General features: G+C 36.8%; 1 protein-coding gene across 1 annotated transcript in view; it reads left to right on the forward strand.

The window, feature by feature from the left end:
• The window catches only part of FOXP2 (forkhead box P2), a 253343-nt gene that overhangs the window by 125104 nt on the left and 113064 nt on the right, over positions 1–15175 (forward strand). The window contains exon 4 of the mRNA XM_061197955.1: positions 14499–14573. Within this exon, the coding sequence (XP_061053938.1) occupies positions 14499–14573 (75 nt within the window). The remainder of the gene's footprint in view (positions 1–14498; positions 14574–15175) is intronic.

Below are 15175 nucleotides of genomic sequence, written 5' to 3' on the forward strand. Positions count from 1 at the left end.
ACCCATTGAGATTAGTATGATGTGATTTGTCCTGCAGCTGCTTCAAATTAAGAACAGGTGTGGGAGACAGATTATGCAAATACTCATATTAATGTAATTGTCAAATTGGTGTGTTTACCATTGTGCTTTTAAAGAGTAGACTGTACTATTTTAAATGTAAATTAGCTTCATTCTTGAGAGCAGCTATTGGGTAATGGAAACTTGGTCCTGGCTTAGAAATGAATAATTTCTAATAAACAATAACACAGTTCTAAAATCTGACATTTTCTTTCCCAGTAAACTCTTTCACACATAAAAAATGACAATTCTATATTATTTGTAATACATATATAGTCATGGAGGTTTGTGTAAGTTTGAGTTCATTTTGGCACGAGACTACTATTTTCTTTTTTATTGTGGTACGTAGTGATTACTCTGATAGCTTTTGATCTCCTTCTATCTTTTCTAATTCAGAACTCATCTCAGCTTTCCATCTTTATGGATCTAAACACTCAAGAAATATATTCTTTGGAGAAATTGCATTATATTTAATTTAATAATAATCTTACCTCATAGAATCTAGTTTCCTTCCATTGTATTTTAATATTTGAAATGTTTAAACACTAATTTTGGTATTTTAAACCATGTTTTATGAATACAGAGCAGGCTTTTACTACTGGTTCATTCATGTATCTGTGTGAGGATTTTATACGTGCCCAATATCATGATACACACACAGCTCTGCCCGAAAAAGGGCTTTATCTTAGTCCCTAGCTGGTCTCCTGTGCCTCTTAGTGACAAGTTTGTTGGCCATTATATCTGAATATAATGTGGGTGACTAGGCCAGTGAAAAGGAAGGCTGAGGAGTCAACCAGAGATGTTAGAGAAATCACGTTTCTTAGGTTCCCATCCTTTTTCAATGCCTCTTTTTCTCTAACAAAAGAAAGGTCCTAAAGCATTTATGATTTTATTTTCACTTGACATATATTCAGGCTTACGTTTTATACCTGGTAATGTATTTCTGCTTTTTCATTTCCCAGAATAAGAAACTGAGTCTTAGAAAGGTTAAATTACATTATCTAAGGTCATGTAGCTGGTGGTTTGAGCTGGGATGTGAATTCAAATCAGTCTGATTCCAGTTCCTGCGCCTCTTACCTTGCCATTAATCACTGATAACATGCATCCCTTAATTGCTGTTTAAAATATCTCAGATTTTTTGTTTTTAGAAAACATGATCAAAATAAGGGGGATGACAAATATGAAAACTACCTTTTCCTGAATGTCTTTGTTGTTTTGAATCCAGATCAATTTGTGGTTAAGATAAAGCAGTGGTGATGAAGGGAAGGGATTGGAGGGATGTGTGGGGCCTCCCCCATGAAAGCAGTCTCCATCACCACTACCACTAGAAGATTCTACTGGAGTGACTCTGACTTCCTTTATTCCTTTCTCTCCTATACCTCATCATCCCCAGCTGTTGGGAAGCACTATTAAGAAGGCAGTGGGACTTGGTAATGAAGTTAGATATTCACCCACGAATGTGGGGAATTATCTTTTGATATGGAAAAAAAAAAGTGAGTGGCAGTCCTGAACCTCTACTGGAGGTTTTCTTGGTGTCATGAGAGTTTTAATATCAAATGGTAAGAGATTTTCTGTTGGAAAGAGTGCTGTTTTTTTAATCATTGGTCCTCTTCCTTCAGGTTGCCTCTCTACCTCACATCGTGATCAGGAGGGGGGAAAGGGTTGATGGGGAGAGAATGATAATCAGAGATGCCAACAAGATGAGCTTCTGTAAGTGCAGCTTGCAGTCTCTATTCCTCATTAAAGAGTCTATCATTTATCATTATTGGCAAGAAAAGGAGCTGCCACTGAGACCAACAGTGGATAAAAAGTAGCTGATCCAAGGGCTGCTGCTGCTTCCCCTGCAGGGATCAGAAAAGGAACTGCCACATCCTTCAGGCCCCTCATAAATTCCTAGGGGTGACCATGATCTGAATTGTTCCCCCCTAAGGAGTAAAGCATACAATAAAAGAGATGCTGGTACTTTCTGAATTTGAACAAATGAAAGTATGATACAGTGTTTTGTTTTGATACATAACAGATATAGCAATGGCTCCTCATGCTTCATTCATTGATTCAAGTCCTAGTCTAAAAATGCATTCTCATGGGAAGGATCACCAAATGGTAGTTATAGATCTTGCCCAATCCACAAACTCCAAGGACATCTAGGGTTAGTGCCTCTATGAAGGTACAGTGCCCTACATAAGCAAAGCAGTGAATGCTTCCTTGTACCCTCACTGCTTTTGATATTTCTGATAAAGTTGGTAGCAGAGGCATTTCAGAAGTACTTTGAATAGGAGTTTCTTCTACTTTGATGCTTAAAAGTATATTGCTGCAAGACCATCAGCTAAAGTGAGATTTCTACTAACAAAAAAAATTAATAACTTTATAGATATTTTGTATTGCCTTTTGAAGAAAAACCCAAACCAAGTTGAAAGCTATACAGTATATCTAATCTATTACTTTCTGTTTTATTCCCCATATTATTATTTTAACTTGTTTTGTAGTCATTTTACTTTTTCAGCAATTGAAATTAATACGTGAAATGCATTTTTTACATTGAGCAAGAAAAGCTTTTGCTTTAAGAAATGCCAAGCCCCTACCCTGAATCCTTGGGCTCTAACCCTATGTCCATACGTTCCTGGACAATGCCTCAAGGTAAAAAACAAAGATTTATTCTGTGCTCAGTGTCTGATTTGAAATATTCAGAATATAGACTTACTCAGAGATTGGAAGCTGGTTTAATACATGTGCCAGCCATCCTGAAAGGCATTTCAGTAGGCTCTGTACCCTGGCATTTGTTTTAGAAATAATTGCATGCAAATGTAGTTTAACATCTGTACTATGTCTCTTAATCCTAACCAGGCATTTTCCATTAGATGTACTCTGAAAATAACATTAAGAAAAATATATCATCTGTGAAATTGTATTCTGAATGCCCCAAATAGCAAAGAAAGGGGCAGTATCCAGTTAAATCTAATGTGAAGCATTCCTTTTTTCTCCTGAATCCCAAATTTTAAAATGTTTATTTCATTTCTCTTAGTGCTGCACTATAAAATTGAAATGAGATTTTCTGTTTTCCAAATTTTTCCATTTAGCTTACCACAAAACTTTCTTGAAGATGAAACTATCCTGCTATGTAAAATTTTCTTAATTTTTGCTTGGTAATACAAAATGTAAGTTAGTTTATGTTGGTACCTTTATGGGAATACAATTCAGATAAGTTACATTTTAGTACATTGTATTCTTGCAAGCAGAATTTTCCAAGTGGAATTTTGTTACTGAACTGACTTTAAATATACTATAATTTACTAGTGTACTTAAAAAATTAGAGAAAGGATATTAAGGAATAAAACATATGCAAAGTCCTAGGAAAGCAACTGACTGGAAAGAAGAGGAAGGGGAGTTCCTGGAAAAAAAGTTATTTCTTGCCATCATTGAGATTTAAAAGAATATCTTGTGCTCTTCTGCATTGGTCACAGTTACTACTTCAAGATTGTAGTAATATGACTCTAAATACCTAAGAAATGTGTTCATGTATTTGACCCTTCATTTAATCCTCCAAGAGAAAGTCAGGTGGTGTACACATGTAATTATGAGAAATTTGAAGCACCTAAAGGCCACTTTGCTTTCCATGATTCAGTTGAAGATCTGGCTTCTGACTCTCTGTCTCCATCCCTGCCACCCTCTCTTGCCTAGCACTCTTTTCTCTGACCTTGCTGGACTATCAGTGTTTCTCTGAATGATGCAGGGGCCCCTATACCTTCAAGCCTTCATAAAGGCTGCTTCTTTGGTCTTGAATGCTTTCCACCTATACTCACCTCACACCCATTTGTATACTAATGTCCATTTATTATCACCTAATCTAAAATACTTTGCTATCCACTGTCTGCCATGTAATTACCAAGTACCCTTCCTCTATACTCCCGTAGAAACCTGTGCATCTATCTGTCATAGCACTTATTATGATACCCTTCACTAGTAGTTAGTCTTCCCAATTTGTCTCTAACTTCTTTGGGTTAGGGACTCCTACTTAACCCTGCATCCCCATTCTTAACCTAGTAAGTAGTTTTCCATAGTATCCTGCAGAAGTGAGAGAGAACCCCACCCAAAATTTAGTTTAGATGTCATAGCTGATGACACTCAGCACACCAAGAGAATTTGAGAGAAATTTGATTACTCACATAGGAGATGCCGGGGGAGAACCAATGGGACACAAGCAGGTCCAGGCTGGCTTGGAATAGTAGAGGGTGTAGGCTGGGTCTGTATAATGGCTATGGGGCGAGCTGGGGAAAAGATCCCTTGAACAAGTGTTTTAAATTTCCCTCCGGTGGCAAAGGTGGAGGTGCATGCACAAGTTTTCTGTCCAGATGTGGAGCCATAGGGGAAAGGGAGGTTGAGGCCTAAAAAGTCAACAGTCAAATAAGAAATGGAGTCAGACCCTTTACTGTAAGTGACAACTAGATGGTCATTAAATCTTTGGTGAATAAAATACTGAACAAACTACAGTCAGTCAGTAGCCCCCCATCATCAACAGGTAGCTTCAAGCACCTGCATGTCCTGTACACCATCCACTTCTTAATGCTTTCTCATTCAATAAGGAAAGTTGTTTTACCCGGGCCTGTTTCTTACCTTCTACTACCACACCTAACCTCCTTAAGGCAACAAGAGACATCTGTATTTTCTTTTGACTACAGCAAAAAGCAGAAACCTAAGGACTATTACTCTTATGTGAGCATAAGCTATTTCTGCCTAGCCCCAATATACCCAGGGGGAAAATCCTACGCATAGAATCCATCTTCTTTATCTATTAAGTAATTACTGTATAACTTAAAATGCTGTCTTCCATTCTCCAGATGATCATGAGAAATCCAGCTCCCTGTTTTTTTTTTTTTTTTTAGGAAGAGCTTAACATATTCTCTTGAACAAAGCAAACAAGCATAGAACAAAAATAGAATATTCTACCAGTACTCTGCATGAATATCTCATGCCAGAAGTGTCTGTTGACTGCTGTCTTCATCTCCTCTTAAAATGTAATAAGTACATCACTTGTAGGAGCACTACAGGCATCTTTTGTTTTCCAATGACTTTAGGCGCATGAAAGATACTTGATTAACGTCCCTGGAGATGCAAGTTGTCTAAGTAGTCAGTGGACAGGTGTAGGTCTTACTCTTCTCACAGACAGCGCCGGGTCATCTGCCCCATCCTTGAGCTCAGCCTCACCTCTGCAGACAGCTGGGCTCTGTGGATGAGAGGTGTCCATATCTTTTCTATTCCTGGCTCCTCTGCTGAGGTTTCTCACAAGGGTGCCAATTAGTGCCAGTTATGATGGTGGCTTTCTGAGGTGAATAAGAAGGGGATTGACGAAAACCAGGGTGAAAAATCTGAGTTCGACACTGTTATATTGTGTAATCTTTGTTAATTCTTCAGTTCTTTTAAGCTGTGAAATGGGGATCGAATTTATTTTAGAAATGTCAATGGATTTAATTGATTAATATTAAGTACTTTAAAATCTCAAATCCTCCAAATATGTGGTATGCGGATTGAGACAATAGCCATCACTAAACTTTCTTTGCTAGTGTTTACCTACCCTTTCTTTTTTAAAGAAAAGAAAAGAAATAATTTAGAATCTGTTGAATAAGGAAAAACAAATGAGTATGTAATCTTAAATTATGATAAAAATAAAAATCCTAATGCCCATCAAGAATCAATACATTAATAAATGTACCTGTGAAGATATTTTAAAATTTAATCTAATGTTTTATTTTGCCATTTTTATATATTAAACTGTGTTTTGCAGAATAGAAAGTCTGATTATACAAGCTGACATTTTAGGAGAGGAAAAGATTTATAAAGCTGACATTATGACAGCAATTTGTGATTACTTCCCTTAATTTTGCAACTAGTAAAACATGAGGTAGCCAAGATCATGACTTCCAGCCTTATCTTTTGTCTCTTTTGTCTTTGAATTATAACCTAAAATTTGCTCCAAAACTTAATTTAAAGGCTATCAAAGTTTAATCCTAATTTTGGCAGTGAGATCATTGATTGAAACATTTTGAAGTATTCTTGTTAGTTTATTTCTCTGGCTTCAAGTCACAGAAATACACATAAAACTTAAACAAAAAAGTGGGATCTATTCAAAGATACAGAATTGGTCACAAAATACAAGGAAAAATGAAACAAAAATCTGGTCACAGAAAGATAAAAAGCAAAAGCAAGATCGTTGGACAGGCTCTGTGGGGTCCCAGCATTAGGTTGGATGAATTCCTGTTTATTATTCTCAAGAATCAGTTACTGAGAGAGGGAATCTGATTGGCCTATTTGTAGCATCCACCTACCCTTGAGCCAGTCCTACCAATTTGCATATGATGTTGGGAGCTGGGGTGCAGAATGGGCACGGTCCCCCAAGAAAAACTTTGGTGTTGTTAGCAGAAAGAGGAATAGATTCCAGGTAGGGAAGATCAACAGATTTCGTCTGTAGTCACTGAGCTGGTTTGCTACAAGATTGTAGCACGGTCTCGACAATAGTTTTTTTCTCAAAGAACCCTACTCTTTCAACAGTAAGGAAACACAAGGCAATAGGGAACTGTATAGAAATAGCACCTAGTAACACATTTGTACATGAAGATTCACTAATACATATGTTCCTAAGGATTATATAAAAATCAAATTTATTTCAGATGAGTTCTCTTTCTGTTTAAGTAAATACAATCTTAACTACATTTTTATTTTGAATAATTCAGGAAATAGGAATCCCTAATTTAATTTCATGAATTTGGATTTTCATGTTGAGTTTGTTACCAGTGAATGGTATAATTTGGCATGTTTAGCAAGGAAAAGAAAATATACTATTTAAAAAAATTTACACTGATCCATGAACAAGCAGAAAATTATAAACTTTTTATAATCGGTACCTTCAACAATATTCTGTATGTCCTTGGACCAATTTTTTAAAATCAATCTGAGTTAGTAGACCTAAGGAATCCCATTCTGATCATAAGCACTGCTCTTCCTTGTCATTCTCTCCACATCACCACCCCCGCCGCCCACCTACATGGCTTCCCGATCCAACTGTATCCCATGATTAATGATGACATTAAAGAAACTCTGGCTATTTTGTATTGTTCACTCTGACCTTGCTCTCCATTCTCCAAACTGTGGCTTTCCTTACTCCTACTCCCAAGCAAGCTACTGAATATTCCTACAGAAAATCACAGTATCAGGCAGTTTTGAGTCCACAACTTCAGCTTAGCCTTCATCCCTGTTTAGCAATTGTTTCTAAACTCCTCACTCCCCCCTCCCTACACCAGCTTCCTGCCTTAACTGTCCCCTTTAAGCTCCTACATCTCACACTGAGCCCCTATTCCCAGAGACTTCGTCTCCTACTTCAGAGATAAAATTTAGAGGCCACCAACTAAGATCTCCCTCTGCCTCTCTCATCTCCACTCCTAAAACAAACTCATATTGGCACCTCTCTTTATGCCCTTTTGTATCACAGTGAGATCTTTTCTCCAAGGCCAACTTGATACCTGCCCTGCCCAGCCTTTCCTACGACCTTGTCGTGTCAGCCTCACAACTGCTTTCCTGTATCTTCAGTCTCCCATTTTCTGTGAGTCTTCCTGTCTTTAAAAACCAAACACCCACAGAACAAAATCTTATTTGAACCGTTGTTTTATATCAGGCAATACTCCTAACCCACTCCTTTCCTTCATCATTAAACTTTTGGAAAGAATTAGTTACCCTTCAATCTCTGTTCCTTCTTTAACTTATTATATTATGTCTCTATCACCACTCCCATTCTGAAATTATTCTTTTGAGTATCACTGACAACCTCTGAGAGTTGTATTCAAGTCAAAGTCCCATCCTACTAGACCCTGTCAGAACACTTGAGACATTTGACACCAGTCCTCTGAATTTGGTGGCTTTCCTCATCTCTGTCCATAACTTTTTATGTTCAATTGTTACATCAGTGGTGCTAAACTCTGGCTGCACATTATCATTACCTGAGGTGCCTGAGCGCCATCCTAGCCTAATAAAATCAGAAGCTGAAGGCGGTGGAGCCCAGCATCAGTATTGACTCAAAGCTCCCCAGGTGATGCTAGCACATGGCACAGGTTGAGAACCATTCCTTTAGATGATCTCCGTGACAGAACTTATCCACTTCCTGTGGGGTCACCACCACATAAGGTCTCAGATCTCTATATATCTTGCCTTGTCTCCTGAACTTAAGGCTTGTGCTCTACTCAAATGTTCGCTAGAAATAACTACCTGGATGTCCTGCAGTAAGCTCTAGTGTAGTATTTCTAGTATTTTCAGTTAAAGCACATTCTCCTCTATTCCTTAAAAACCAGTTTTTCTTGCAGCCTCTTATCTTGCTGGTGACATCACAGCCTACTCCCAGTGTCCTTTATCCTTCACTCTCTCACTCTATCACTCAGGTAGTCTTCCAATCCTCGGAAGTTAGCCTCTCTCAGATTGAGTATATCCTGTTCTTACGTTCACTGCTCCTCATTCAGCCCAGACCATAAATTACTCTCCGGTGAACCTTCGGGCATCTTAGGCTACCAGCTACCAGTTTTTCCCAATTCCAGTCTAAGCCCACACCCTCATGCTTTTCTCTTGTCTCCTTAAAAGAAAATTTGCTCCTCCCCTTTACCTCAGGACGTGACAGAAATTCCCTTTGTCTGATGGGCAGAACTTTTCATAGTCCGAGCTTTCCAGTCTTCTCTCTCACCCCCGTCCTCATCCACACCACACTCCAGCCATACCCACATGATCATATTTCTCAAGTACAATTCTAAATCTTTTGGATTCTCCCTTTCTTCCTTTCCACGTCTTTCTTTTTCGAGTAATAAATTCCTCATTCTTAATACATTCTTCCAATACAATGGAACTGTACTTTTTACCTCTTCAACAATACATTTCTCTCTAATGTTGAGTCTCAACCTAGGATCCATGGGTAGAATTCAGGAGGTCTATGAATATGAATGGAGGAAAAAGAGTATTCTCACTTTCACTTCTAATTAAAACTTAATATTTTCTTCTATTATGAATGTAGGTAACAAACCACAATAGTATTGGCAGTATCTGTGGCATCGTCCTCAAAAAAAATTACAGATGTTTCATCTGTTGGCAAAAATATCTAGAAATATTAGTTATGCTTATTACTACTTAAAAATTATAGTGGTTATTAAACCTGACATTGTATATTCTTATTTAATGTATTTACAAAGAAGCACATTTATTAATATTTCAAAAATGTGGCTTTTTAAATATTTTGAAAACTGAATTTCAACATAACTGATTTCCTTTCTAACTTCTTACATTTTATTTTATGCAATTCAATTTTTTTCTGAGGAGGCCATTCTTGACTTTAATGGAGTGTCAAAGGGTTCAAGATGCAAATGGCACTTACTTAGTTGTATCCTAGTTTACAAGGCTTTTCCTCCCACTCTCCTCGGAAACCAAGGACAATTTTCATTCATTTTTATATCCACATGGCTAACATAATTTATAGCACACAGTAGGTACTGAAAAATGTTCACTGACTGAATAATGGAATAAAAGAATGAGAAATCACCTGTCGCACAAATATCTTGAACACAGAAGACAATATTTCTCAAAGTGTAATCATGGAAGCTCTAAATCACAATCACCAAGATGCTTGTGAAAATGCATATTCATGGGCCCTATCTCAGATCTTTTGAATCTGAGTCCCTAGAAGTGTAGAATTTTCAATTATAACAGTTTATCCAGACATTTCCTTTACATGCTAACATTTGAGAACCTGTTCCAGTAGGCTATTGTGATGCACAGCAGCCTTAAAAAATAAATAAAAGCATGAGCTTTTGTAAATAATTTCAGCTCCCTGGGCTCTATTTTCTTTCTCTGCGAAGTGATTCTTTAATGGCTGCACCCTATTCTCCTCAATATCATATGGGTTTTGTAGTCAGTGCCACAGAAGGAAGTAAGGCAGGACTTACTTCTTGCTCAGAATGAAGAATGAAGAGTCTTCGGGCATGTGCTAATATTGGTTTGGTCCTGTGGGGTACATGGTCCCTGCACCTCGTTGACTGACTCCAAACAATATACCACCTACTCAGATCCACTGGTCTTATGAAATAATGTTTGTCAGACAGCAGTTCTCTTTTCTTCACCTCCTCTGTCAGGTCTAGGCAGCTTTTAGTCTGTTTTTCAGAGGTGGGCTGGGGATTGACGAAGTAATTTGAATTTGCAAAGCCAACACATATTATCCTGGCACAACTCTGGCCACACTGTCCCTGGGACAGTTTCCATCAGATGTGATGAACGGCCTAAAGATAGCCAACCAAGCCAACAAACAGAACAGTTAGAGTGGAGGAAAGGCCAGTTAACCGTTTAATTTTATTCCTGTTTCATACTAGGTCAAGAGTATCCACATTTCTTGACTGGCTGAACACTATTTTAAAATTTTTGCACCTTTAAAATGTAGATCACTGTTCCATTCAGATACCATTTTACCCCAAATTTTATAAGACACTAAAGTTTTAAACATGTTAAAGAAAAATTTGATCCCATTTTCAGCCAGCTTCAAGAAAAATTATAATTTAAAAATATTTTCATTCGTTAGGAAAGATCAATTTATAATACTTTCCTATTTTTCTATGAAAATATACCTTCATCAACTTTGCAAAAATTATATTATTTCTTAGAAGTCACTTCACCTTGTCACTGAATGCAGACACCCTCATATTAACTTTTTGCTTTACCACACCAGGTTTCTAAGGAGAAAAAATATTTTTTATTCATATGGAAGAGGCTTTGATTTGTATCATGAAGTCCAATAGGAGGCGGAAAGCTATTTGAACGCAGATAGAATGTCTTGGGAATTTTTGCATCCTTTACAGTGTGTTTTATACACAGTAGAACGTTAAAAAAATTTTATTTGAAAGAAATTGAATGTTCTGAAGCAATAATGATAGCTAATAAATATTAACTACATAGCTAAGAAACATTAAGTATATGGGTACCAGCACTATTCTAAGTACTTAATAAATCAATGTATTTAACAACCCTAGGACGTTGTTACTTACTACCCCCTTTCTAGAGAGAGAGGCCAGAAGAGCAAAGTAACTTGCTCAAGGTCACACTACTAGTAAGTGTTGAGTCAGGATCTGAACCCCGGCAGACTGTCTCCAGAGCTAGTATTCTTATTTCCAGCACTGAACACTGAACAGTCTTTATTGTTTTAACAGAAAATTTCAGGCAATGATCCATATTTAACGGAAGAATACTTTCCCTCTGAAGTTAATGTTGAAAGCCCCTTCCAGTACATCGTCCTGGCCTTTTCACTGTTAAAAGGTTCTTTGGTGCTTATTTGAAACAGATGCAAACACTTAAAACATCCATTCACATTGTGTTTCCCTGTGATTTGCTGGATTATGTCAGGTTTCCTCCAGGAGACCCATTTCTAAATGACTGTCTGATTTCATTCGCCTTGCTACTCCTTCACAGACCTGCAGCTTCATGGATCTGTTCAAGCATGGTTGGTCGGAGGTTGATTAGCGCGTCTCTTGCCAACATTCTGTCTCCATCTGTTGTAGAAAGCTCTAGGACAGCCAGGAGAAGAAGCTGGGTAGGATTTTCAAAGCAGTTTCTTCAACCAAGCTTTTTGGCAAGACATGATGATGGGCTAATGGCAGTGCAAAGTTTATTCTCACATACTTTAAACTCCTGGAGTTATTAGTTGGGAGTTACTTAAAAGCCTGTGCCTTTCAAATGGTTTGCTTTTTTCCAGGGTATTGTTCTTCAGTAAACATAAGATTAAGTTGACTTTCTCTTTTCATAAATTTTGCTTTTTAACTCTATTTTTATTCCTTGCTCAACTCTTTTGATTATTTAAACTGTATATATCTTATAATTTTGCATGCAGAATGACAGGGCAGAAATGTCACTGTGAGTCCTTAGTGTGGGACAGTCCTATCTCTTTTGTCTCTAAGGATAGATTAATGACAGTATCATTTTAATGTGCTGTATTTTTATCTATGGTAACAGGAATGATTTGGCATTGTCAGGCAATGATTGCTTTGGTTAAACAAAGTTTCTGATGAACAAAAATATGTCATGGCTTCAGAAGGTCCTTCAGAATCTTGTTTCATGTCAAAGTTATCTCAATGGTTATCAGTTAAAATCATATTGGGGAAATGTTTGAGACACAATTAAAGAAGATATGTTTGGATTATACTTAGATTTACTGAAATTATGTTTCTGAGTCATTTGAGCTGAGAATGGAGAACATTCTCTCTCACAGTGAAGCTTCAGGCTACTCCCATCACAGAGCTCTAATCTGTAGAAGAAATGTAGCAAAAATCTCCTTCTTATAATGAAATCCTTCCGATAATTTTGGCACCTGTATCGTTTAAATGATGCCTACAGCATTTTATTTCATAGCATCTTTTGTGTATTTTTATCAGTGTACTTGTACCTGGTCTGGAAATGTCCTGTTTCTTAATCGTCTCTGTATCCTCCCTTCAGACTCTGTGATTGGGATGGCAAATCTTCAGCACCTGACATGTTTTGTCTATGTTAGACACAAAGTACAATATTTAATTTGGGTGCTCTTGAAAGAGCTTCAGGTGATGTTGCTTATTTATGAAGTTTCATTTTCAGTACTAAATACAGTGTCGTGGCACCTTTGGAGTTGTCATGATGCTCACTGATTTTTGGTTTTAGGTAGATGAGTATCGATCTGAGGAATTTTTGTTAGTCTGGTTCATTGCTGCAGTACGGAGTAGCATTTCATTTCTTTTTTTTTTTTAGGATGCTTATGACCTCCTTAAATAGCAGTCCAAAAATCGTGTGGCTTGTTTTGATTTTAACCAAAGTTACAGCTGCCTAGCTGTAAAGCAGTCAGTTTCTCTTATTATGACTAGTTCTTCAACTTGTACTGTTTTAAATTGCCTGCAATTAGCATATTTCAACCTTATTTTTAGGTTTAAATTGCAGTGTGAGAGTGTACTCTCCTCTTAGCTAATTAGTGCTATCAAGGAACAGTAGGTTACCTCATTAGTACCATGTGCATTTAATTAAAGAAGAGAAAATTGGAGTTAACCTCATAGTTAATATTTTCACAGAGTGCTTCAATGCCAACACCTTCAATTGGAGTCACACCCCTGTGTATCTAATTATGCACTGGTGCCAAATAAGGTTAGCAAGGGTACTACAAGGCTGTTGACAAAATAATTTAGATGAAAAAGTGTTTGTTGGATTCTGACAGTAAAATATAACTTGAACGTTTTTTCTTCATCCTCATCTGCCAGCGTCAGGTGACATACTTCTTCATAGGAAATTGAAGGGAAAGAATATTTTGGAAGCCATTTTTTTTTTTCTGTTTAAATTAATGTTGCTCTTATCTTGAAGAAAACGGCATATAGTCATGTAAAGCATGTACAATCCGTTTCTCAAACAGATCCCCTGAACTTCAGAGATGTATTTGAAAAGAATTATTTATAAGATGTAATATTTACATGCATCAAACCACTACAAATACTCCCTGACACCCCTACCACATCCCTCCTTGCTTTTCTTGTTTTCTGATATAATTTCCCTTGTGTATCTTATGAATGGGGATCATCCTTTCATATCATACATGAAGTCTAAGGATGTGTTGTCACATGGTCTACTCAAATGCAGTGTAATCCTTTTGCCCTTCAGACAAAATCTTTTGAAATGTCTAATGCTACTTAGGTAAAAAATGACATTCCATGTCATTTATCAATAAATAATCACTTTGCTTTTACAGATAAAAATGCAAACTATTCATTTGAGTGTATAGAGTAATTTTCAATACAAATGACACAATTCAACAGGTTTTAACAGAGATTACTGAGTTTAACTCCATAGTCTTAAGTATGTATTTTATGGCAATATTTGTGTAATAGTAATGCAGAGCCAAGGCAGTTATTTAAAGGGATTCTTGTGATTGTTCTCACATTTCATGACAAGACAGGATTTATGTTCATTCGTATTGGTTATAATTGACTACAAGTCATCAGTTAGCTTTTTCAAAAAGAGATAAAGTTTTAAGGACAAATATCATCCCATACTCTAAAATCACAGTACGATTTAAAGCTATAGGAATATTTATTAATAAACATCGGCCATAATTTTAGCTTAGAAGTGGGAAGTGAGGCTCCTAAGTCAATATCCTGGTAGATGATCAATAATTTGTGGTTAGTGGTTATTTCGTATGTTCAAATATTCAAATTAACATCTGCCAAATTATTCCTGTTTTTTAAATTTATATTTAATACTATTATTAACTGTGAGGCAAAGGTGGAGTAGTCTTGCCTAGGTCAACCTACCAAGATAATAATCCAAATAATATTTTCTTAAATGATAATGTACATTATTAGCGTAAGCCTTAAGATTGGGAAAAAAAAAAAAAAAAGCCAACTCCTGATTCTCTTTGTTTAATCTAGGAATTGCTTCCAGAAACAAAATTATGTGTCTGTGGCCACTCTTCTGGTGATGGGCATCCTCACAACACATTTGCAGTAAGTTACAGTGGGCAATTAGTAATTCAGCTACTATGCACAAGGCCATAGACCCAACCCTGCTAAAGAGATGGTCTGTGATTTTCTGTCAGCCACTGCCTTCCATTGATGCAGATGATCAAGAGATGACTAATGTTAAGGCACAGATGTAATTAGTTTGTTTTCTGTTACTTAAATTCTCACTTCAATTGTGTTTCGTCAGATATACATAAAGTTCACAGTTTCTGTGAGTTGATGGCATTAAAGTTTACCTTATATATATGAGAGCATATGGCTTTTTCACCTCTGTACTTTTCTTGAACCACTACACTTTTCTTGAAGAGATTTAGGAATAATTTGATGAGATGGTATTGATATGCATAAAATAAGTGCATTGAGACTATGGATAGATACAATACATATTTTAGGGAAAAGTTGCTGTTCCATGTTCTGCAAGTTACCATATAAATATGCCAAGGCCTCTTTTTACATATTCTGTCACTAGAGTGTAATTTGTCTCTTTAGACTATAATATCCAATGAAAATTGCTTCCATGACCCAGTTCACATACTGGTTAGCCTTGGAAATGAATAGCAACCCTGAAGTGGCCGTTCAAGAATTTT

Source organism: Eubalaena glacialis, chromosome 8, assembly GCF_028564815.1.
Source record: "Eubalaena glacialis isolate mEubGla1 chromosome 8, mEubGla1.1.hap2.+ XY, whole genome shotgun sequence".
Taxonomy (NCBI): Eukaryota; Metazoa; Chordata; class Mammalia; order Artiodactyla; family Balaenidae; genus Eubalaena; species Eubalaena glacialis.